General features: G+C 41.3%; 1 protein-coding gene across 1 annotated transcript in view; it reads right to left on the bottom strand.

Moving 5' to 3' along the window:
* The window catches only part of LOC117269638 (von Willebrand factor A domain-containing protein 7-like), a 45,793-nt gene extending 22,615 nt beyond the window's left edge, over positions 1–23,178 (bottom strand). Inside the window, exons 1-5 of the mRNA XM_078172504.1 lie at positions 23,063–23,178; positions 21,638–21,837; positions 21,271–21,537; positions 20,913–21,006; positions 20,636–20,770 (exon numbers count right to left, since the gene is read on the bottom strand). Of these exons, the coding sequence (XP_078028630.1) occupies positions 20,636–20,770; positions 20,913–21,006; positions 21,271–21,537; positions 21,638–21,814 (673 nt within the window). The 5' untranslated portion in view covers positions 21,815–21,837; positions 23,063–23,178. The remainder of the gene's footprint in view (positions 1–20,635; positions 20,771–20,912; positions 21,007–21,270; positions 21,538–21,637; positions 21,838–23,062) is intronic.

Genomic DNA, 23,178 nt, shown 5'->3' with positions numbered 1-23,178 from the left:
AGCTTCCTTCTCAATGGTTGAACAAGCCTTTTGATGTTTGTTAAGCTTCTGAGAGAAATAAGCTACCTGTCTATCTATTCCAGCTGCATCTGCTTGCAGGAGTACTGCCCCCACTCCAATGTCACAGGCATCCACCGCCAACTTAAAAAATTGGGAGCATGCAGCAATGGTTCACATGCCAATATGGCTTTCACTCCTCAAGAAGCATGCTCACAGGCATCTGTCCAAACAAACTTAGCAACTTTCTTTAGGAGGTTAATCAATGGTTTAGTGGCTAGGTACAAACCTCCAATATAATCCCCACATACACAATACTCTCATAACCTCATGTTGGTTCTTTGGTGGAAGATCAAGGATGGCCTCCATCTTTGCACTACAAGGCATCACCTTTCCTAGTCCCACTTGATGCTCAAGGTAGGTTACTTGCCCTTTTCCAAACTCACACTTAGGTAAATTTACAACCAGCTCTGCCTCTCATAATCTCTCAAAGAGCTGCTGTAGGTGTACAATATGCTCATCCCATGAGTTACTGTACACGACCACCTCGTCAATATATTTTACCGCTGAGCACAACCCTTGAGTGATTCCAGTGGTCATTAACTACTGGAAGGTAACAAGTGCATTCTTCATGCTAAATGGAAGACCATTACAAACATACAGACCATCAGGTGTCACAAAGGCTGAAATCTCCTTGGCCCATGGGGTCAGAGGCACCTGCCAATACCCCTTCAGTAAATCCAATTTAGACACGTTCTCTGCTTCACCGAACCTGCCTAAGCAATCTTCCAATCTGGGGATAGGGAAGGCTTCCGCCTCAGTCACCTGATTCACTTTCCTGTAATTAATACAAGGTCTTGATGTATCAGAGCCTTTAACTCAGATTGATGCCCTGCTGGTAAATACAATAGCTTAACATTAAGACTTCGGAGTCTCAGAGTTCCTCAGTCAGAAATCAACAGTTTCCACTTCTCCACTATCATCTTCTACAGAAATCTCCCCCATAGCTGCACAGGTGACAGACGGACCATGTGAACAACCCTGGTATCCTTTTAACAGATTAATATTGCAGTCTGGTCTTTCTCCTTTCCTCAGGAGTGGTGATGACATAGTTTTTGTTTCCTAATTTTTCAAAACAGTGAAGGGACCACAAAATGATATACTCAAACCAAAAGGCCCACTGCGCCTTCATATGTTTTTGAGCTTGATGAAGACTGATCCTGGCAATCTGACAAGCAGAACACAAATGATCCCTAAACTCAGAAATATACTGCAGCATGGTGGCACCTGGATTGTGTTGAGGCAAATGTTCCTTTAATAGCTTCAGGGAGCCTCTAACCTCATGACGGAACACAAGCTTTTTTTAGAGTCTGATTAGCCCTTTCAAGGGCTCCTTGGGAGTGGGGATGATGTGCAAATGAGACTGCTTGTGAAATACCAAGCTCACACATGACGTCCTGAAAGACGTCCAAAATTGGTCCCTTGATCATACTGCACTTGTTTTGACAATCCAAAATGAGAAAAGAAACCTAGTAGTGCCTCTGTGATGGTTCTGGTCTTAATGTTTCTTAAAGGGACAGGCTCTGGGGAATGCGTAGTGACATGTATTATCGTAAACAAAAACTCATTGCTTTCCCTTTGCCCACAACAAAAAAAAATTGTTTTGGGCAAAGGGCCAACACAATCTATATTTCTGATTAGGTTTTCCCACCAACTGACAAGAGTGACAGGAGGACAAAAGGCTACCACATCATGATGGAGCTAAGGCCAATAAAAGTGCCTCATGTCCTTGGCCTGAGTTATCCTAACGCCAAAGTGACCAGCTAACTGTGCCTCATGGGCCAAACGCAACATCTCTTCACGATACCTCTGGGTAGGAACTACCTGCTTGGACACACTCCACTCATCTGTAGCAGGTCGATCTGGGAGAGACATTTATTTATATCAAAGATCTCTTGCTGTTCTTAACAAGCTTGGCTCCCTCAAGAACAAATTTCATTCTCTCATGTTCCCTCTCTTTCTTTCTTTCCAGGTGCTCACACTCCCTCTCCTTCTCTTCAGGGTTACAGTTAACCATGATACACTGCATGAGTTCTGGCTTCTTACCATCATCAGATGCCTCTCACTCAAAATATGCCATCAGTATACATAATTTAGATTTATCAAGCTTAGCTTACCGTACCCGTTACCTCTGTTTCAAGGAACTCCTCTGGCTCAAACTGCGCCATGTTCAGTTCTGCCAACACTTAAACCCAAAAGGGGGATACTACACTGTAAAAACAAGCCAGGCACAAACAAAGTAACCTAAAGGCAACAATAATAGATCATCAGACATCTCAAACATATCAAACAACTGGTATTCAAACCATGACATTTCAAAGCATTCTGACCGTCAACGGGCAAATCCTAAAGCCCAAACATACAAAGCCACATGCTGAACCACCGCATGTCAAGCACCGAATATGTGGTGCCTAACCGGCAAAGCACCCCAGACAAAACAAAAGCCACTGGAGGACACCGAACGACTGCAAAACTAACAGCTTATTCATGGCTGGCGACTGTAAAAGCCACCTTAGCCAAGCTAAGAACTAACAACACTGACAACAACTAACAACACTGACTAGAACATTATGAATTCACCACACAGTACAAACTGACATCACTTGTGAAAAACACATGCACTGTTTCTCATCCCGGACGAGCCCCGCAGTTATGCTAAACCTGGCTCGTGAAACCTCATCAACTAAAGCTAGCAAGCCCATAAATTAGTACCTCTCCCTACTTGTAGCATTAGACATGAGAAATGTGCCTGGATCTTCCCTGGGTGTGTGTGACCTCTCCAATCTCTTGGGGTGTGTCGTTGACTCATCGCCAAGCCGTCCCTCTTGCTCCTCTTGGCCGGCTCGCATGGACCCAGTCGGCCGACCAGCTCGACCTTCTTCATGGTTGCTCAGAGCGAATGTGTGTTTACATGGATAATTCGTGGTGGCGTGTGAAATGTTTGCTCAGTCTATTTTGTCTTCAGAGTGTCTTGCCTCTGGCGTTTCCCTCATGGCATGCCCACTCAGCTCAATGGCCTCTCCAGCTCTCCCTCCAGGTGCAACTAATATTGGCTAATGAGTCATTACCGCCAAACCCGCAAGTGTGACGTCAGTGCTGACCCTGCCTCCTACCACCTGCCTAAACCACACCCACATCTACAAGGCATTCATTAAATTACCAATAAAGCTATCATGACAAATGTTTGTTATTAAGTTTTTACAATAAAATTGAAAAAAAAAGTATTTTCAAAAGTTCTGTAAATCATGACACTGCATTAGCAAAGAGATAAAATTCCTGCTTGTCACAAACATCACATGATGATTGTTTGAACTGTACATGATTCTCTGTGCTCATTTTCTGAGGTTAAGATGCACATGCAGGACTTGTAACATCTTTTCCCTCATATTTCTTTCACTAAAAGTAGTTCTACTTCAAGTGGCTTGTTATTAAAAAAGCAAGGATCCACATACTGTTATATTTAGTTTATTCATGATAATGAGTTATTTTATGATCTCGACATAACAGGCCTACTTGCTTATCACAGTTTGTTAAAGGAAACATTATCAATCGATAACCAAACAAGAAAGTGCAAGAACTACTCCCAAATCACAGAATATTTATTTATTAACTCACATAAGATCACAAGATTACATTATGATGAATGAGTAATTATTTTGTAATCGTAGGAAATCAAAGGTTGTTGGTTGGGGAATTACTACACAGCACACATTATATAGTGACACCTCTGACACCATATTGTGTGTCCTGATGAGGAACTTTAGCAGATATTATCAGGTAAGGTGTAATTGCTTGAAAGTTTGTCAAAGATACTATTATTTGTGATTTTCTCTGTATTCTCTCTGTACTTCCTTGACTGTGTCTGTTTGAATTCTTTCACTTTTACTTGTCACGAAAGGTTGTTAAAGTACCAGCTGATGGAATGTGAATGATGTGCTACAGAACCAATGAAACCAGTGATTAAGGACAATACTCCTTAATTAAGGACAATGGGATGGCCGCACCCACAGCCACACGAAAGGTTAAATAATTCCCATACTCAACCACACCCATTACGTGTTCAATTACCTTTAATTTCCAGTGAGTTAAAATACACACCACCAGTTTCTTTAGTTTCAAATTTATTAGCACTTTGACAACACACTGTTTTCTAGATGAAACATGCACATTTACTTTACATTGTTTTGTCATTTTGCTATTTGCTTTTGGGGTTTATTTGTGTTAGTCTTAGTAATTGCCTATGTAAATTCTCCCATTTGTGTTTAATTTGGTCTTATCAGCCAGAATATATGTTGCCCCATTGTTTTATTCTATATCATTTGCTTTGTAAAATGTATTTTTTTGGGAAAAATAAACTCACCTTTTTTAACTTTAAACCTGTGTTTTCTGTGCTTTGACTGCTTGGTCCACGACATTTGGTGGCAGTGGTAGGATCAGCTAGTTAAAGGCACAGGTTTGTTTTCCCCTCATTTTTCCCTTTCTGATTTTCTCTTTTTCTTGCTTGTGATTTCAGAGCCTTGCAGAGAGGAGGGAAAAGTGGAAGAGGAGGGCAAGGAGACGGTCAAAACCGTTCAACTGTGCCAGAGGCACAAATGGATGGTGAAGAGGAAAATGGAGCCTCTGGAGGGGTGGACAGTACTTATTGATTTAGGCAGTGACCAGACCCTGGTACACAGAAATTCTGTATCTGTAACACTAATAGTATTCAATTCACTCCATTCAGGTGTCCATCCCCTCCTGTGTTGTACTCTGGATACGCCAGGAGTTTCCTGATCCAGCTGGTCACTGCATTAGCCTCCAGCTGCCCCTTGGCTGAAGTGAGACATGTAAGGCAACCACTTCCTCCTTTTAGGGTCTCTCATACTCCTTTGGGATGGGGATTTTCTGCATCGCCTCAGCAAATGGCACTGAATATGGCATTTAAATATTGATTTCCTTGTGTTTTTAAATTAAGTACTTCCCTGTATCAGCCTTTCTTGTATATATTTACTTGTTCACCCCCCCCCCTCCCCCCCCGTGTCTTCCTCAAGCTCGGGTCCAGGTTCTGCACAGTATCTTAGCTGTTCCTAGGACTGCTCTCTTCTGGACAGAGACCTCAGATGGTGAGATGTTCCTGTACACTATGCCAGCCACTTATAGTGTTCCATGTACACCCTGCTATTATGTGCTGAACTGTCTCAGGAGCATCTTTGCACAGCCTGCACCTGGGGTCCTTTCTGGTGTGGTAGACCCCTGCTTCTATTGATCTTGTACAGCCACTTCTGCAATCTGTCAGTGGTATATCCCGTACTGGGGCTTGTCCTTCCATGATGGTTCATCCTCCTCTTCTGCATTCTCAGGTTTCTGCTGCCTGAGGCATTCACTTAGCAGCTCATCTTTGGGGCCATCTCCTTGATGTATTCCTGGATCCGTGTTGTTTCGTCCTAGACAGTGGCTCTGACGCTAATGAGTCCATGGCCTCCCTCTTTCCGCTTAATGTACAGTCTCAGTGCAATGTACAGTCTGTACAGTGCATTGTGAGAAGCTTCCTTGTCTTGATATCATTGGCCTGTAGCTCCTCCTTTGGCCAGCTTATTATACCAGCTAGGTATCGGATGACTGGCAGGGCGTACTTGTTGATGGCACAGACTTTGTTCTTTCGATTCCGCTGACTTTTCAGGACCTGCCTTACTCTTTGTATGTATTTGACTGTGGCTGACACCCTTGCGACCTCCTCATGGCCCCCTTTTGCCTGTGGGGCTACAAGGTGTCCTTGTAGCTGTCCTGAACATCTGCAATGCTGCCCTCGAGTTCTGATTATCTTCCCTCTCTTTGACAACATCCAACCACACTTATCTAGTCCGAATGACATTCTGATGTCATTGCTGCATATGAATATATAAATATATATATATAATATCTATTCATAATCATACATTTTCACATTTACATGTACATATCCATATTCCTTATATTTATACTGTGTAACATGCCTGTGCAATTTCCCACTGTGCAATATTTACCACTTACTGTGCAACAATATTTATAGGCTGTATATCTATATACTTACCGTAAATGCCACACACCCATAGCACACACCACGTATGTATTTCAGTTATGTTGTGCAACTATCAATCATGGATATACAGGATCTGTATAAGTGGAAGTTGTCTGTAGCATAAAAAGATTTTTTATTCGTTTGTGTTTATTTTATTTAATTTGCATTGTTGTAATATTTTATCCTTTGTTAGCACTCAATCTCCTTTTTGCTTTTCTCTATTGCTTCTGACTCTTGAGCTGCTGTAAATGGACTGCACCTGTATAGCACCTTTCTAGTCTTCCAACCACCCAAAGCGCTTTTACACTACGTCACATTCACTCACTCACACACACATTCACACACTGGTGGCCGAGGCTACCGTACAAGGTGCCACCTGCTACTCAGGTGCCTCGTCCAAGCTCTCAAACACCGCTGGAACAGCCATCGGGACAAATGTGGGGTTCAGTATCTTGCCCAAGGATGCTTCGACATGCAGACTAGAGGAGCCGAGGATCGAATCGGTGATCTTCCGATTAGTGGACGGCCTGCTCTACTCTGCTGAAACATGAATTTCCCCAGGTGTATAAAGTCTTATCTTAACTTATCTCATCCCTTATCCTCACCCCCAACATGATAACTTGTATATCATTAACTCACCCCATCATTACGTTGAATTCCTGAAGAAGAGATTTTCTGACATGCCTCCATGGTGAATGAAGAATCCAAAAATGGAGATAGTTATTGATGACATGTAGTAAATGGGGTTCACATTTAACAACAGCAGAACTATATCAAAACACCTGTTAACAAACACTCACCCACCTCGTGTAGTTTAATCCAGGTCTCATATATCCAGTCATATGCTCATAAGTTCCCAAACACATGCATGTTTGCTAAAACTGTAATATAAAACCAGCTCGTTCATTTGCCAGGATTTCTGCTGTCACTCATCTGTGCCTGTTTAATTTGGGCAATAAACGAGCTGGGACGTGGGATTTTAATGGAATGCATGAGCAGAGTTCAAACACGGGCTTGCATTGAAGTGCTATTCATCTGTGCATTAGATTGGTAAATTATACAACCTGGTCTCACTCCGAAGACATCAAAATCCGGTGCTTGGGCTGTGACTTCCAGCGTCAGACACCAATGACAAAAACCGTCCTTTTACGTCAGCATGATGCCAGTCATCATTATAGTTAAACAGCACCCAGCAGTGTCAGTGGGAAACGCAGTGAGACAAGAACGAAAGTTACAGTGGCGAAAGTCCAAATAGGGTGGATGGAAGGGGAGGTACGTGGGTCCAACAACCACCGACTTTCAGCCAAACCCTGTTCTTTTTTCCTGGCCACGCGTGTGTCAGCAAAACGTAACCACATGCGTTAGTTGTTGAAGGAAAAAAACTCCAGTTTTCATTTTTTTTACGTAAACAGTATGAAAACACAAAGCAATATAATAAGGAAGCACCAAAAAGAAGCAGAATATAATAAAGACAGGGACTGAATGGCTGATTTTACATTATTGACTGATGGAAGCACAGATATATTGCACAACTAACAATACTAATATTGCACATGTGTGATTGGTCGTAAGCAGTAAAAAAAAATAAGAGCAAGCGAGATGATCAGTAAGTGCATTCTTGTAAATCACCCCTAAACCTTTGAAAAATTGCAGGAGAAATGCATGTCCTAGATGTGTTCGTCAACTAAAGCCTTTCAAAGTTTTGTCGACTAAAATGTTTTGAATTTTCGTCAAATATTTTGTGTCAAGACTAAAGGCCTGAACATACTCGGGCCTTTAGGACATTCCGCATTTCATAGTCGAGCGCAGTTCTGCGTTGTAGTTTCCTGTAAAAATGTCCATGAAAAATCTCCGCAATGTGAAAAATACATGCCGAGCAGTCACTGGTGCGCGGCGCGGAGTCCGCGCTTGGTCGTAACATCTGAGCTTTGTGTGCACAGGGCTTGCGGCGTCCGCTTTGAGTCCACGCGGACCTCCGCGGAGTCCGTTCCGTGTACGTTCCGCCCGAGTATGTTCGGGCCTTGAGACTAAATCTGAAGTAGCTGTCAAAACTGCTGTGATGCTACAATCACGGCAAAACAAACGATAAGTTGACTAACTAGCTTACAAGGATATTTATGGTATTTATAACAGTGCACTTGCATAATATTGGAGGATGACTTATGATTTGCAGATTCTACTATGGTAACATGTCATCCTTCACTTTTCACACCAACCTTCTTTTTGTGTGTGTGTGTGTGTGTGTGTGTCTAAACGACATTGTCAGGACATGACTCAAAAACTAATACTAAGCGCGGAGCACAGAGAAGCAGTCAGAGCTACAGGCTACAGTGAGGCTAAAAACAGAGTTCAAATGACGTTTTTCGAAACAACTTTTTATGTTGGGGCTTCAGCACACTTGGATCACTATGGATGAGCATGTTGGAGATACTTTGTGGTTTCAATTTTGTGTTCTTGGACGTTAGTCTGGGGCGCCATCAGCCATTAGGTGTGCTAGCCGCTCCCCCCACCGATCTCCGCAAGGGATGTGAGGACGCTAATACTTCACCAGAGCCTTCCTTGAGCATGAGGGTGAGTAGATAATAGCTGAATTTTCATTTTTTGGGTGCACTATCCCTTTAAGGTGAAAGTATTTATTGTTCTGTAAAATGTTCTTGATCAGTGCTGTATTGTTATATATAATGTTTTTGGATTAATATACCTGCTGCATTGATGTGCATGTTGTATTTCACTGCTGAGGATGTTTACAGATGTGATTATTTTATCTGGCCCAAGATAGTTTTTAAGAGTTTATAAAGCTTAAGATGTAGAAAAACTTTAACAGCATATACAAGAACACTTCATCCAGCATTCAACATCAGCACATCTTAAGATACATGGTTTTCACTGGACAGAAAGGGGATGAAAAACTGTGATCTCAGAAGTAACTTAAGCTGTCAGACAAATGTAGTGAAGTTAAAAGTACAATGTTTACTTCTGAGATGTAGTGAAGTAAGTGTAAAGCAGAATACAATTGAGGTTAAGTAAAAGTATGTCATATTTGTACTCTAGTACAGTACTTGATGAAATGCGCTTGATCACATTCCACCACTGAACTTGTTATTTGTCGCTGTACATGGGTGACCAAACTGGTTTGTAACTGGTATAATGTTATCAGATCTAACTCAAATTGTTTGCCCCATCACAAAGCCTGAAGTTACACGGTTTGAGCAGAGCCATGGTTTCTGTGTAAACATGTGATTTGATTGAATTGTTCCTCCACTAGAGGGAGCTCTAATGATGTTATACCTGTAAGGTCCAGGAGGTCATTTTTGTTCTCTGCTGCAGTTTATGTGAAGAGCACTGTTTGTTTCCTTTATCTGTTCTTTCTGTCTTCTGTTGTCACATTATGGTGCTAACAGCCACTGATGGTTTTTATATGTATACAATGTGAACAATCACCAGTTGCTGCGTTCATAATATTGATGCTGGACCTATAGTACAGTACAGTACAAACTGATGTATTGAATGACGTTACTTTATTACCAATTATGTGAGTAGCTATGATGATGTAACATAATCTGACACAGCTAGGTCACCTTTATCTCCTTCAACTGTTGCTATACAACAGGGCTATTCAACTACATTGTTCACCAGGGCACATTTTCAGAAAGCTAAGGGCCCAGGGGCCTGACATTTCCCTGAGCTATTATTCTCACAATGTTTGTGCACTTGACACAAAGCACCACCACATTTTCACAACTTTAACTCTGCTAAAGTGGGTCTTTGATCAGAAAATCCTGCACACTGCTCTTCAGTCCTCGTGGATGTTCATCAAGAGGATCGTAACGTTAGTGTTGCTAATAAATTGTGAAGCTGAACAAGAGCAGTGTGCAGGATTTTCTGTTCAAAGCCTCAAGTGATATTGTCCAACACACCTGCATCTGAGACAGATGGATGTGCGAATACCTTTCTTCAGTCTTTGCTAAATTCCTAAAGAAGTCTAATCGTAAACCAACCAAGAATACGTCTTCTTAAGTAGACAAAGTTTGAAAGATTAATTGCGACCAAAGTTGGGGTTTTTTTTGCATGGGTTTTAAATTTTATTTATGTGTAAACAGAACCCCATTCCACAACTTAACATCAGTAGTACTGAAAACATTAATGAATGATCCTTGATTGAGATATCATAATTAAACTGACATGCTCAAATCTCCCTAATATATTCACAACCCCATTAACCATTTAAAGGTTTTACACTACTACCAAGTGCCCTGTAATGCCTACAGAACATGTTTATATCACATAGCTTAAAGATTTCAACATTGTTTTACAGTGGTATGATTCACCAAGTTGTACACACACTCACGAGCCAGATTATTAGGTTCCCCTGACTAAATCAATTTAGCTGGACCAAATATAAGAAGCACCTATGTGTGTAACGCAGTACAGTTCAACAACACTATAGCCTCCAACATAACCATAAAGTTGAATTAAACCTCTCTCAGATGCTATAAGTGAAAACTGAATGTTCCTTTACAAAGACCTACTGTAGTAGAGTGATAGTAATGGATGGTATTACCAATTTTACCATGGTACTGTCCTTTGTAAAGGTTGTGTTTCATGGTTCCAGCTCTGATACAAAATGTTATACATGTATGTAATATTCCTTTTTTCAAGCTTTTTGTTTGCATATTTTTTCAGTTTTTGGGTGTTAGTGAACAAAACATGTACTTTATTATTATAGGATCAAACTGCATAAGTTTTAGTTATGTGTACCTAAAAAACTGGCAACTGAGTGTATAGAGTATGTAGTTTATTTTCCAAAGCCAAAAGCACATTTTTAAATGTATCTCACCCCCACACTAACATGTAAGCACTCAGTTGACCCCAAGTTAAAATGTTAAACTGAGCCCCAGGACCGTGATGCTAAGGCAAACAAGAAAAGACTGAGCAGCTCTGGTAGACAAAGACTCAACAGCTGCTACTGTTGGACGCTGTGGACTATTGGTGGTTGTAGTTGTAGTTGTCTTGGTTGTGGGAGTGTTTGTAGTTGTGGGAGTGTTTGTGGTTGTAGCGACAGTCCGGACGCTGTAGAAACATGTGGCTACATTACCCACCTGATCCACAACCACCAGCTCCACATCAGGCGAACAGCAAGATGCATTGTAGGAAACCAGGGTTATGTTCTCATTGTCAGTGGCCAAGCTGGTGTTCAAAGTCCCGTTGCCTTGTCTGAGGGTAATACGGTCGACACCCGTCCCATTAGCACCATCAGTCACCTGAACAGAGAGCTCCCACATTGATAACACACAGTTATCAGAGCAGTTGGACTGCAGGCTGAGCAGCTCACACACCGGCTTAGTGATATCAGTCACCTATGAGGAGCAAAAGAAGGTAAAAGTCAGCTGGTTTTAGCAGAAGATACACTTCATTCATCCCCGAGGGGAAATTCAGTTTTTTCACTCTGCTGTCATATACACACAGGCCTGAAATACACACACACATGCACACACACCTATCCACCTTATTCCTAGCCCCATGATCCCTTGGGCGAAATATGTGTGCGACTTCCGGCGTTGAACCGAAAACCGGCGATTTCCAATGGTAACAGTTTGTTTACAGTACTCTATTCTTCTTTCCAAGATCAATTGGGAAATAAAACATGGAACACACCACCTGTTATAGGTCGAACGGCATTATGTGATAATACCTCTGTCATCACTGACAGTGATCTCAAAGCATTGTTTTTTTTTTCCCTTTTCAACTGAGCATGCTAGCAATTAGCTCGCCTTGCACGTTAAAATATTAACTTTAACATTGCCCGAGCTAGCTTAAGGTGAACTTCTGCTCCTTCTAAAGATGAATTATGATTTATAATGACTTATTAAGAGATACTAACACATAAATCAATATTAACTGTAGTTCTTCTGGTTTCCTTGGGGCCCGCCTGGCCCGCTGTCCATGGGCGCTGGGGGCCTCGCGGTGCCGGGGTCTGGTTGGCGCCACCTCCTAGCCCCTCCCATCCATCTCTCCAGCCCTCGGGCCGGGCCTACACTGGCCTGGCCTCCTAAACCACATTTAGTTCACTCACCACACATTGCACAGTTTTAATGCACCACATACACTCACTCTTCGAGGTGCAGACCACGGATGGATTGGGGGGCTTCATAATGGGGCAGGCTATGGGACAGTGGTGTCCGGTAGCCCTCCATGCTGCCCCCCAGCCCATCCTTATCTGTTCTCCAATTTTAAAGCACCACATACACCTACATCTTGGGGGACAGATGGGAACAGGTTCCAGGTGCCTTATGGCTGCACGGGCTGCAGGACAGCAGTGTGCTGTAGCCATCAGCCTTGCCCCCACCTGTCTCCTATGTCCCTCAATTTTAATGCACCACATCACACTTATGGGCACTCACATTCACATTCACGGTGTAGGGTTAATGTTTCTCCGTCAGGGATCGGAGAATCATAGTAAGGGGGGGGGTGGTGGGTTTACACACACTGTAGATACGCATGGCGTGGCTAGTGAGGCCCGGCCCTCCTGGGCTGAGGGTTGGAGCCAGGGAGCCCATTTACATCATGGTGGTTTGGCTGGGTTTGGCTGGGCCCACCCACCCACCGCGTCGGGCGGTGGGTGGGTGGGCCCTCCTGCCCCGCCTGTCTGGGGTGTGTCTCTGGCTCTCTGGGGGTGCCGGCCTTCGCCGCCCTGGGTCCTTGGGCCTGCGTGGTGTCCTGCAGCCTCTGCGGCTCCCTGGTCTTGGGGTCTGGGCGCTCCTGCAGTCTTGGGGTGCCATGCCGCCCCCCTTCCCCCGCAGGGCTGGCCCTGGACCCTGGTGATGGTTTTCATAAACACATTGGGAGGGTTCAAATACACACATGCATGTTCGATACTTCAGCTCCGTGACGCATCGCAAAGAACCGATGGGATCACTCCAAAGGGGCCCACTTGCTTCTCAAACCTACCACACCGCACTGGCAACTCTTCTCTGCAATTGGGCTTTCCCCCTCCACCAAGACTCTCACATTTTTGGTGTTCAGTATAGACTTCTTCAGTATAGTAGACATGTATATGTTTATTTTCGATAATCTGCATGGAGCACAACCACCTCAAGGCCACAATACATCAGCTACACTGCCTGTTTCTCCCGTTTTTTTTTTTCGTTTGTTTGTTTATTTGTTTGTTTTTCCTCCTTCTTCTCCGCATGCACTATCACTATATAACTCAGGACTTAAGCACCTGCCCCCTCCCCCTTGCTTGTTTCCTTACTTTCCCCCTGACACACTTTGGTGTATCACGGCCCTCTCTGACTCATATTAGGAAGTTTTTCCAATAAAGGCTGTTAGGCTAGTCTCCAGGGAGGGTGGGTGACAGTCACAACCACGCATTATGGGTATAAAATACTTGACTGCAAGATTAACAGTGCATCAATCTTCACAAGAAGCTTACACCCTTTAGTGGTGCTAAGCTATGAAGACCAATGCAGACAAGTAAAAAAAAAAAAAACTGTAGTTCTGTGTAAAGGGGATTTATGTGATGTTTCCAAGCTAATCTTCCGGTCGTCTGCGCTAACCACGCAGTTTACACGTTGTTTTAACTACTGAGTTATTAAAAACTGTTCTGAGCAAACAGGATGCTGAATTTAGCAACAGACTTCAGTAACAGTAATATAAAGTAGTAGTAAAAGAAATAACTTTTGGCAGTCATTTTGTAATATGATAAAAAAGGAAGTACAGTAAATCAGTGACACATTCTCAGCCCTAATGACTAAATACATATTTCAAGGTATGTTGCTGAGTTTATTTTATAACAAGCAATTTTCTAATGTAGGTTGAGAATGAAGTCAGACGGGGAAAGACAAGGATATCATGTACTGACGTTGAGTCAGTACTGTCATTCTCTTCTGCAAATTCTGATTTGATAATTTTTCGCTATGTTCTTGAAACCCTTGTGGTATTATTTCTCATATCAATGGTATCTTTGGCAACAGGAGCAATCATTTTTTGTTCTGGTTACATGTTCAACACACAGTTGCTGAAGACAAAAATTTAGCTCAGACTGGTTGTTAGTTGTTACAGACACAAACAGTGCAATAGGTACCAGAGCTCCGCAAAGACATTTTAGAAAATGCTACGTTAACATTAGTCAGATATTTGTTAAAAAATAAATTAGTATTTGCTAAAATGAAGGCAAGAAAAGGAAAGAACCAGCATTAGCGGTTAGCCACCAAGAGTAGCCACTGGGACATACCACAGACAGTGACTAACTAGCTTACTGCTACATCCGCTATCTCACTGGAAGTTGCGCACATAATCATTGCTACAGTAGTGCCCTCCAGTTCCCAATCCAGGTCCCTATGGACTGAGCTACTGCTGCCTCCAGTCATTAATTCAACCAATAAACGCAAAGATGAAGGGATTAAATATGACAGAATGATCATTTACTGCCTCAACATCTACTGAAATGTGATTTGTGAAGAGTTACCGTTTCAAGGACAGTGAAACGCCGCACGATGTAGTTGGTGTCTGCGCCTCCTGAAGCCTCGGCCGAAATGGTTAGGGTGATGACAGTACCAGACGCAGTGTTAAGAGGTGCTGTAAGGTTGACTGTACTGTTGGCACTGCCGTCAGTTTCCAGCATTAGACTGGACGGGAAAGTCGAGGGAAAACTTTGGTCATTGGTAGCTTGGATGCTGAAGGTCCCTCCTGCACCGCTCGTCATCACAGTGAAGGGAACTGAAAGTGGTGTTCCTGGAACTAAGACGCTGTCTGAATCAGGCTAAAAACAGAAGGAAATCAGTCACTATCAGTCGTATATAGTAAAAACTGTGGCAGTACAGTTTATCTCAAAAGTCATATCATAAGTTTTTAGGAAGATGCATTTTACGTACAGAAGTAACAGTCACAGCAGACGCTCTGATGTTGGTGGGGGACTGCCTTTGAAAGTTTGTTGAGGACATTCTGGGGGAACCATTGTTGCTCTGCCCTTTCACAAGCACCACAAACTCCTCTGCTGGTATCCTGTCAAAGTGAGCCAAGAAGTCGCCTCCACCCTGAGCCTCCACGTTGCCATTAACCTCTCCCGACCCAGACGATTCAACCAGAATGACTTCTGTCACTGTGGCGGATTCACTCCCGGTCACCGTCACCATCAGGCTGCCATTAACACCTTCAGAAAAAGAGAATATCCACTGAAATATGCTGAGGTCAATTACTTTGGCATATCACAAACTTCTGGCTCCTTTACCAGCTCTGGGACGATTTTCTACGACATCAAAACCTCCAAACAGGCCCTGCGATTCCTCCAAAAAGTTAAACAGGAAGTCAACAGGACTTTCACCTGCAAATAAAAGTTACAGTAAAAGAAAGTCAATCAGAGAGGCCAGATGTATGATCACCAGTAAATAATCAGTAATTTTACCATTCCTTTGAAGCGTATTTATCTATCATTATTTTTGAAGACTAAAATTACAAAATTAAGCACAATCCTCCATAAAACAGCCGCGTCAACACCGTTTCTTCTGCAGAAAGTAGTTTCAATGAAACCTGATGAATGCTGTCCTGAGGTCTGTGGAGTAACCAGGTACTCGTGACACTGTCTCGAATGACATATTTAATGCTTGGAGAAACAAAAACTAAATTTCATTCACCTCCACTATGTAGGTTGCTATTTTGCTGCTAGTGCAACAGCTTTGGTCCCTGTTTACCTCCTAAAGTCTTCTCGAGGGAACAATGATGGAAGGACAGGTCATGACATCAGTGACAGCATGCGATTTTGTATTGGAGCCGGACTTCGGTGCCACTTCTACTGAGGTTAATGGGGTGGACACTGCAAATCACACAATAGCCCATCATTGTGTAATGCTTTTTCTAAATGTGTGGGTTCATTTTCCCTTTAAAATGTCAGTCAGCATTAGGATGTAGGATGTTTTCAATCAGAGTTGCAACAACAAAGATATGATGGGTTTTAATGTAATTTGTCGTGCCCGCCTCATTGACTCCAAGAGAAGTGGCGCCAAACTCCGGCTCCTATGCAAGATTCCAACGCTGTCACTGAAGTCATGTCCTTTAGATTCCATTAGATTGTTAATGTGGGCTTTACAACATATAACATCCCTCAGTCCTTTGGACCCTCACAGTGGATAATGAAAAGACCCTTTAAATGGGGGGGGGGGGGCAACTGAGGAGGGATCCCTTTTCCAGGATGGACAGACGTGCAATAGATGTCATACATATCAACATACTACATTTGGTAAGGGATAGTTATACCTAAAGTAATCTTAAGTATTGATTATGTCATTCAACCTCATAATCGTGGAGTTCTCACCTACAACCTTCAGAATGTAGGGATTTGTTGACACCATTTGAATTTCCCACAGTCCAACTTGTTGTTTTAGCTGCAGAGTCTTGAAGTTTCCCACTGACTGGGATGCAGTGATCAGTGATCCTGTCGTGTTGGTGCTTTCCTGAGACACACCTAAAAGGAGAGCAATGGCATGTGATGAAGCACACTGGGTAAAAAGCCAAAAGTGAAGCATTTAACATTTCAATTTTTTAGAGCAGCTGCGTGAATTGTTGACCACAGTGCAACACTTACTACCACCACCAGATGGGGCCAAAGTTAGAAATTTCCACACAAAGTGGCTTTAAAGAACCTCCTCTACTTCTACAGTGATAACAACTTTAAAATATACCATCTGCACAGAGTGATCACCTGAGGGGCTGATAAGAGTTCCCAGTGATGTAAACTGTGAGGTTTTTCACCGACTCGTCAATGGTGAAGGTGAAATTTTCAGCCTTTCCTGGATTCCTGGCTGCCTGCAGAAGGGTCACCTAGGAGATAAAATGAAACTGGTGTCACAACTGAATTGTGAATGAATTACAAATTTTGAAAACTCATAATGCACAGTGAGAGTGTTAATACCAGAGAGGAGCTGGATGTCTGTGTTATGATGCTGGTGGCTTCAAGGAGCTCACTCTTTGAGACTTCAATAGCCAGACCTCCTGAAGCCTGAGCCAGGTCTCTGTACAGCTGAGCATCTGATCTTGCCATTCGACTGATTGGTTGTTGTTGTTGGAGGCTATCATCACTCTGTCTACGACGACGAAATCCCAGAACAGCAGTTATCATGAAGTTTACCTAAAAAGAAATTAAAAAAAGTTTGAATGAGAATTAAGCCCACTCATAGAGTCTTAAAGTCTAGGGTCTAGGGTCTTTTAGGTTAAACCAAATCAGAAAAGTCTTTAATAACTAACATAAACAATCTTTTTATATAGTTCTTCCAAAACTTTTGTTTATGATGAAATACCATTCCCTTCAGTCTCAGCAGTGTGTAATGCTATATAGCAAATGTTAGCATGCTAAACTATAATAGCGAACATGGTGAACATTACTTTCTACTTATTCAGACATTAGTATTAGTGCCTAAGTACAGCCTCACTCATAGCCTCCTCAAGTTTTTACATCGTGAGTTTTTATTTATTTTTTCATTACATTACACACTCTTCTTACACTATCATTTTTCACACCATTTGTTTGTTGTTACACGAATATGGGGTGCCGTTTGTAAAGTGGCTCACACTAAAATTAACAGCAGCATTTTGCCACATTAACTTCAAACAACATTTAAAAAAGTGGTGTGAATTTTTAAAGTCACTTTTTACCACATTTACAACAATATTTGAAATATGTTAAATATAATGTCACAGTTAAATCTAAATATTAAATGTTAAACCTACATGTTAAATCTAAATCTAAATGTTAAATCCAAACGTTAAATCACAACCGAAATGTTAAATCTAAATGTTAAATCTAAATCTAAATGTTAAATGTTAAATCCAAACATTAAATCTAAATCAAAATGTTAATCTAAATGTTAAATATTAAATGTTAAATCTAAATCTAAATATTAAATTTTAATCTCAATGTTAAATCTAAATGTGCTTGGTGAAACTAAATATTTGGCTAATATGCAAATGCACACTGCCAGTAGCTGGAAGTACCACAATAAAAGCCCAGGTGGTCAGACTGTGTTTATAGCATCAAATAACGAATTAAAACCAAACTAATTGGAGAAAATTAACACTTGAACATGTGTTTTCTAACTCATTTAGCATATGTTCCTTATGTTAGCATGTAAGCTGTATGAAACCAGCTAACATTAGCTGGACATCATAACGATGTCCAGTGGTAAAAAATAAAACAAATGCGCTATGCGTGAAGTACATTGATGCTTGTAGCAAATCTCTACTGGCTAGCTAACATCAAGGAGGGATGGGACACTAAAAACTCAAAGTACATGTCAAATAAAATTTTCCCAAACATGGTTTCTGTCATTTGCGGTAGTTCTTATTACGCTGATGTATGTTCAAGTGTTAATTTTCTCTGCTTAGTTTGGTTTTAATTTTTTATTTGATGCTATAAACACAGTCTGACCACCTGGGCTTTTATTTTGATAATTCCAGTGACTGGCAGTGTGCATTTGCATATTAGCTAAATATTCAGTTTCACCAAGCACATTTAGATTTAACATTTAACATTTAGATTTAACATTTAACACTTAGATTTATTTAACATTTAGGTTTAGTATTTAATATTTAGATTTAACTTTGACATTGCTGTAAATATGGTAAAAAGTGACTTAAGATAAGCTAAATGTGGCAAAATGTTGCTGTTAATTTCAGTGTGAGCCACTTTACAAACGGCACCCCATACAGGAAGCATAGTACTCACCACTGTCTTGGTTTGCTCAATGAGTGCGAGCACTGTGTTTCTCAGGTGTGCGTCTTTAGCAGCTGCATCAGTGAAGAGGAAGATCTCAGAACTGGGAGGAGCACCAGTTAATGTCAGCTGTATGAGGAAGAGAGGACAGCAATCATACGGTAGGTTTACCTTTACTTTCTTTCCTATTTTCAAGTTTTGCAGACAGATTATGTCTCAAAGGCATCACAGTACCTGAAGCCCTGAAAGACTCATTTCTGGAGCATCTCCTCCACCAGTTGCTGTTAGTGAATTAATAGCATTCTTGAAGACTTCTGGGTCTGTTGTCCTTGTCAGTGGCCCAAAATCTGAGGTTCAGGTGGAGATGCATGCATTTATTTATAGTTATATAGTTTATTTATAGTTATGTTTCTTATTGTACTGCTGACATTTTACTTGAGCAGTGATAATATTCAACCAACTATACAGCACATGACAGCACAAAAAGTCACTGCTTTATATCACTGAGTTACAGTTTAGCAGGCAAGAGGATGAAGAAAGAAATATAAGTTTTACTTCACTTCAGAGGGATAAAACATTAAGATCATACCTGGATCATTGAAAGGTACAAGAATGTAAACTGAGGGCTCGTCTTGTGTTCCCACTTTCCTGTCGATTATATCAGAAGTGACAGTCCTCACTGCTGCAATGTCATCACTCATGCTTCCTGTCGTGTCGATCATAAAACAAAGAGCTTTACTGGATCCTCTCGAGACTCCCATCATCCTGAGGGATGGAGAGAAAAGGACAGTGAAAAAGAGATGAGATAAAAACCCTTTGCAATCCACCTCCTTACCATGCATATCTGAAACATAGAGAAAGGGTTTCATACTGTAGGAATGGTTTGTCACCAGCAGCCCCTCGAATGTCCTCCAGGAGCTCACTGGTTGCAGCAATTGCCACATTTGCAGCTTCCATGTGGAGGTGTCCATGGCTGGATGTCAAAGTGTCTTTATTGATCCCTCCTATAGGTTCAATGTTACTTGTTCTATCAAGAAAACCTCCGTGGCTGCATTTTCCTGTTCAGCATTAGAAACAGAATGAGAACAAAATGTTTTATACATCTTTACATATCATTTCAGAGAATACTATACTGCTTTTTCAGGGACGATACCATTTTCTCTGACACTGTGTTTTTTTAGCCACACTAGAAACACGGCTCAAGTGATCGCAACACTGGTCTGATGGTTGGTCCACCACTTTGGTGCAGATTGAAATATTTTAACCACTAATAGATGGACTGTAATACAATTTTGTACAGATGGTCAGAGTGCCAATCACCAATGGCAGCAAAACATTTTCAGAGTTGTAAAGTGTCCCAAATTAATACTACATACTCATTCTCGCAGGTTTGATTGACAAAATGACAAATAAAGTGTACTCAAAACAGGCTGTATGTTGGGGTGCCCAGTAGGTCACCTGGTGGAGCAGTTGCTCCATGTACTAGGGCTATGCCGGTGCCACAACAACTACAGATATGATTCCAACCTGCAGCCCTATGCTGCATGCATATTTGCATATTTGAATAATAATAACTCTCTCTTAGCTCTGTTTTAGGTCTTCATCGACTCCAGCTTTTTGACAGCAGTGAGAGTGAACCGAAACAGTAAAGATGTGGGTGCCAGACAGCTTGAGAATGAGCTTAAACTCACAATAAAGTTCTGTTAAACCGAGGGGAGCTGCAGATATGGGACATGATTCACACACGATGGTAATATTTTTCAGTATTTAAGCAACAAACCTGACAAATATGAATTTAAGTTTATATAGTTATTTAGGTAAGCAGGTAGGAAGGTTACCTTTTGGTTTGGAGGAAAAAAAAGGCACAAAATTAAAGTATCCTGAAGTAATTATCATTTCCCGTAGGATATCCTCCAAAATGTTGTTCCTGCAGTCGTCTCCATTACAGTTGCGACAGGTTGCTCTGCTTTCAGCTGTGGGAAAGAAAATTTTGTCAGTCTTTTGTCTTGTAAAATGATCTCTGTAATTGCATTGGACCATCACATTTTCTCATCTCTATTTCTTTTGTTTCGGTGACGCAGCCACTCACGCACTGACACAACATCATTTCTTTACCTGCTATGTTGCCAACGCTGGTGTCTGATCTGATCAGATTGGAGTTTGGGAGTTTGTTTCCCATCTCCACCCAGTTGCTATGACTGTAGAAATCCTATTATATAAAAACAACAACAAGCAGAGCATCTATTATCTAGCATCTAGTATATTAATACCAAGATCTCTTTTCAGTAAGTCATATTAATGCTCCCTTTAACAGGTTGTTGTTGTGAAATTAAATTAATGTCAGTGCACACAATTTGGGCCTACGGAAAGAAACTGTTGTGTCGCTTGCTGAACTTGAGGGTTAGTTTTGAAGTGTAACATTGAAGAAACAAAACTGTGATGTAAACAGAAGGAATGATAGAAAGAAGGCTACCTGTAGAGGGTGTAAGATTTGTCCCAGTTTTTCTCTGGCAGCCTCAAAGTTCTGTTCCCTGTTGCTGGCCTTCACAGCTGCCAATCCATCTGTGATGATTTTCCTTCCCTCCAAAATTTGTTCATTGTCCATGTGATACCGTGCTAGGAAGAATAAAATATAGTCTACTCGTTTATTCCTTGATTGGATCAGTTGGATGGTTTGGAGGAAGCTCTTGGATGATTTTGATGCTTCACAGGCAGCAGCAACAGCATCAACAGTCAGAGACTGTGGACACAAACACACACAAAATGAATAATACTAATAATAAAGCCACTGGTCATTTAACATATAAAGTCAATATAATGTGGTTGACATTAATCCTTACAGGAAAAGTGAAGTCTCTGCCCTCAGCCAGGGCCAGAGCACGACATGTCTGCGCAGTGGTATTTAAGATTGCTCTCTTAGTGATCTCCTGATGACTCAGAGATTCTCCACTGGATAACCCAAACCCAGAAACTCCAGTCTGCAGAAGCAGGAAACACAACGCAGCCAACCCAAACATCACTGCGCAACCTGTCAGAGAAACTAACACAACACAATAGCTTATTAGCTCAGGGTGTCCAAACATTTTTGAATGGGGGCCAGGTCAGATAATGTGAAAATACCTGGGGGCCAGCCACTTCTCACATCAGATGGGTTATTTTTGGAAAAAAAAAAAATCACAAAAAAATGAGACAAGCACAACTGGTCCATATTTCAGTAAAAATGAATTAAACTTTTAGCCACACCTGAAAGCAGTGGCCCTCACTGTCCTCACCGTCCTCACCTTAATTTTCTTTGCCATGGCCATGTTTGCTACCTAAAAGGAAATGTCTGCTGGTAGGTAACCTTTTCATTTGCTTGTTTACAGTCTGTTTATGAAAACACACCCGATCCGCCTGCATAGTTTGTACGTGTTGCATGTCTACAAACTGTACAATAGTCCTGCCATTGTGAAGTGATGGAGAGAAATACAAAATGATCTTGCTTAATTAACCAATATTGTGTGGTGAGCCACGTGTATACATACATACACTGATATTGTTTTTTAAAATGTCATGTCAAGGGCTGTTTAAAATTGGCTCCCAGGCCGGACATTGGACAAACCTGATATTAGCCATTAGTCTGTGATCCATAAAGTGCAGTAAAATATAGTAGGGATTGTCTTTCATCCCAAAATGTTGATTCCTGAAGATTTTGGTGTCCTTTGATCTAGAACCACAGTCAGATTAAAATTTCCCCTTAATTAATGATCTGATCCAAAATACATTTTGAATAATTTAAGATAAACTTTACTGACTGCACACAAAGTTGCTACGAACACGAGTTTGTTTTTTTATTCAAAAACCCAACTAAACATATCATTTGTTAAAGAGATGACAAACCTCTATATGGAGCAGGATGTAACGCAATAAACACAGAATTTCTGTTCAGCACTGGAAAAGTCACAGCAGGTCACACATCATAACAGTAATTCATTCCTTCACATTAACACAAAGGAAGAATAACAATTTTGGATGATTTGGCTTTTTGGTCAACTGAATTTAAAGTTACTATTTTATAAACAATACAAACTTATTAATTTAGTACAAATTCTTTCATCCTCAAAATTCAAGACATGGAAACAAAACACTAAAAAAGTGACTTAACTGCTCTGGTATAATTTCCCTGTGTATTGTAGTCACAACACAGTGTCACAGCAAGTCAAGCTGGTTCATATAAAAATGTAAAAACATAAACATATGACATGTTAGATATGATCATACTGTACCTTAGGTCTTGATGTGAACTTGTAAATTTCACTTTTCTGTAGCTACGACTTGATTTATAAAGCTTCACATCCAGGGAGGAGTCATTACTGCTCTGGACTGGTTTGACTTGTTGCCT

The sequence above is a fragment of the Epinephelus lanceolatus genome, chromosome 11 (genome assembly GCF_041903045.1).
Source record: "Epinephelus lanceolatus isolate andai-2023 chromosome 11, ASM4190304v1, whole genome shotgun sequence".
Classification (NCBI taxonomy): Eukaryota; Metazoa; Chordata; class Actinopteri; order Perciformes; family Serranidae; genus Epinephelus; species Epinephelus lanceolatus.
Note: the sequence above shows the minus strand (reverse complement) of the source record. Positions and strands in the feature narration are given on the sequence as shown.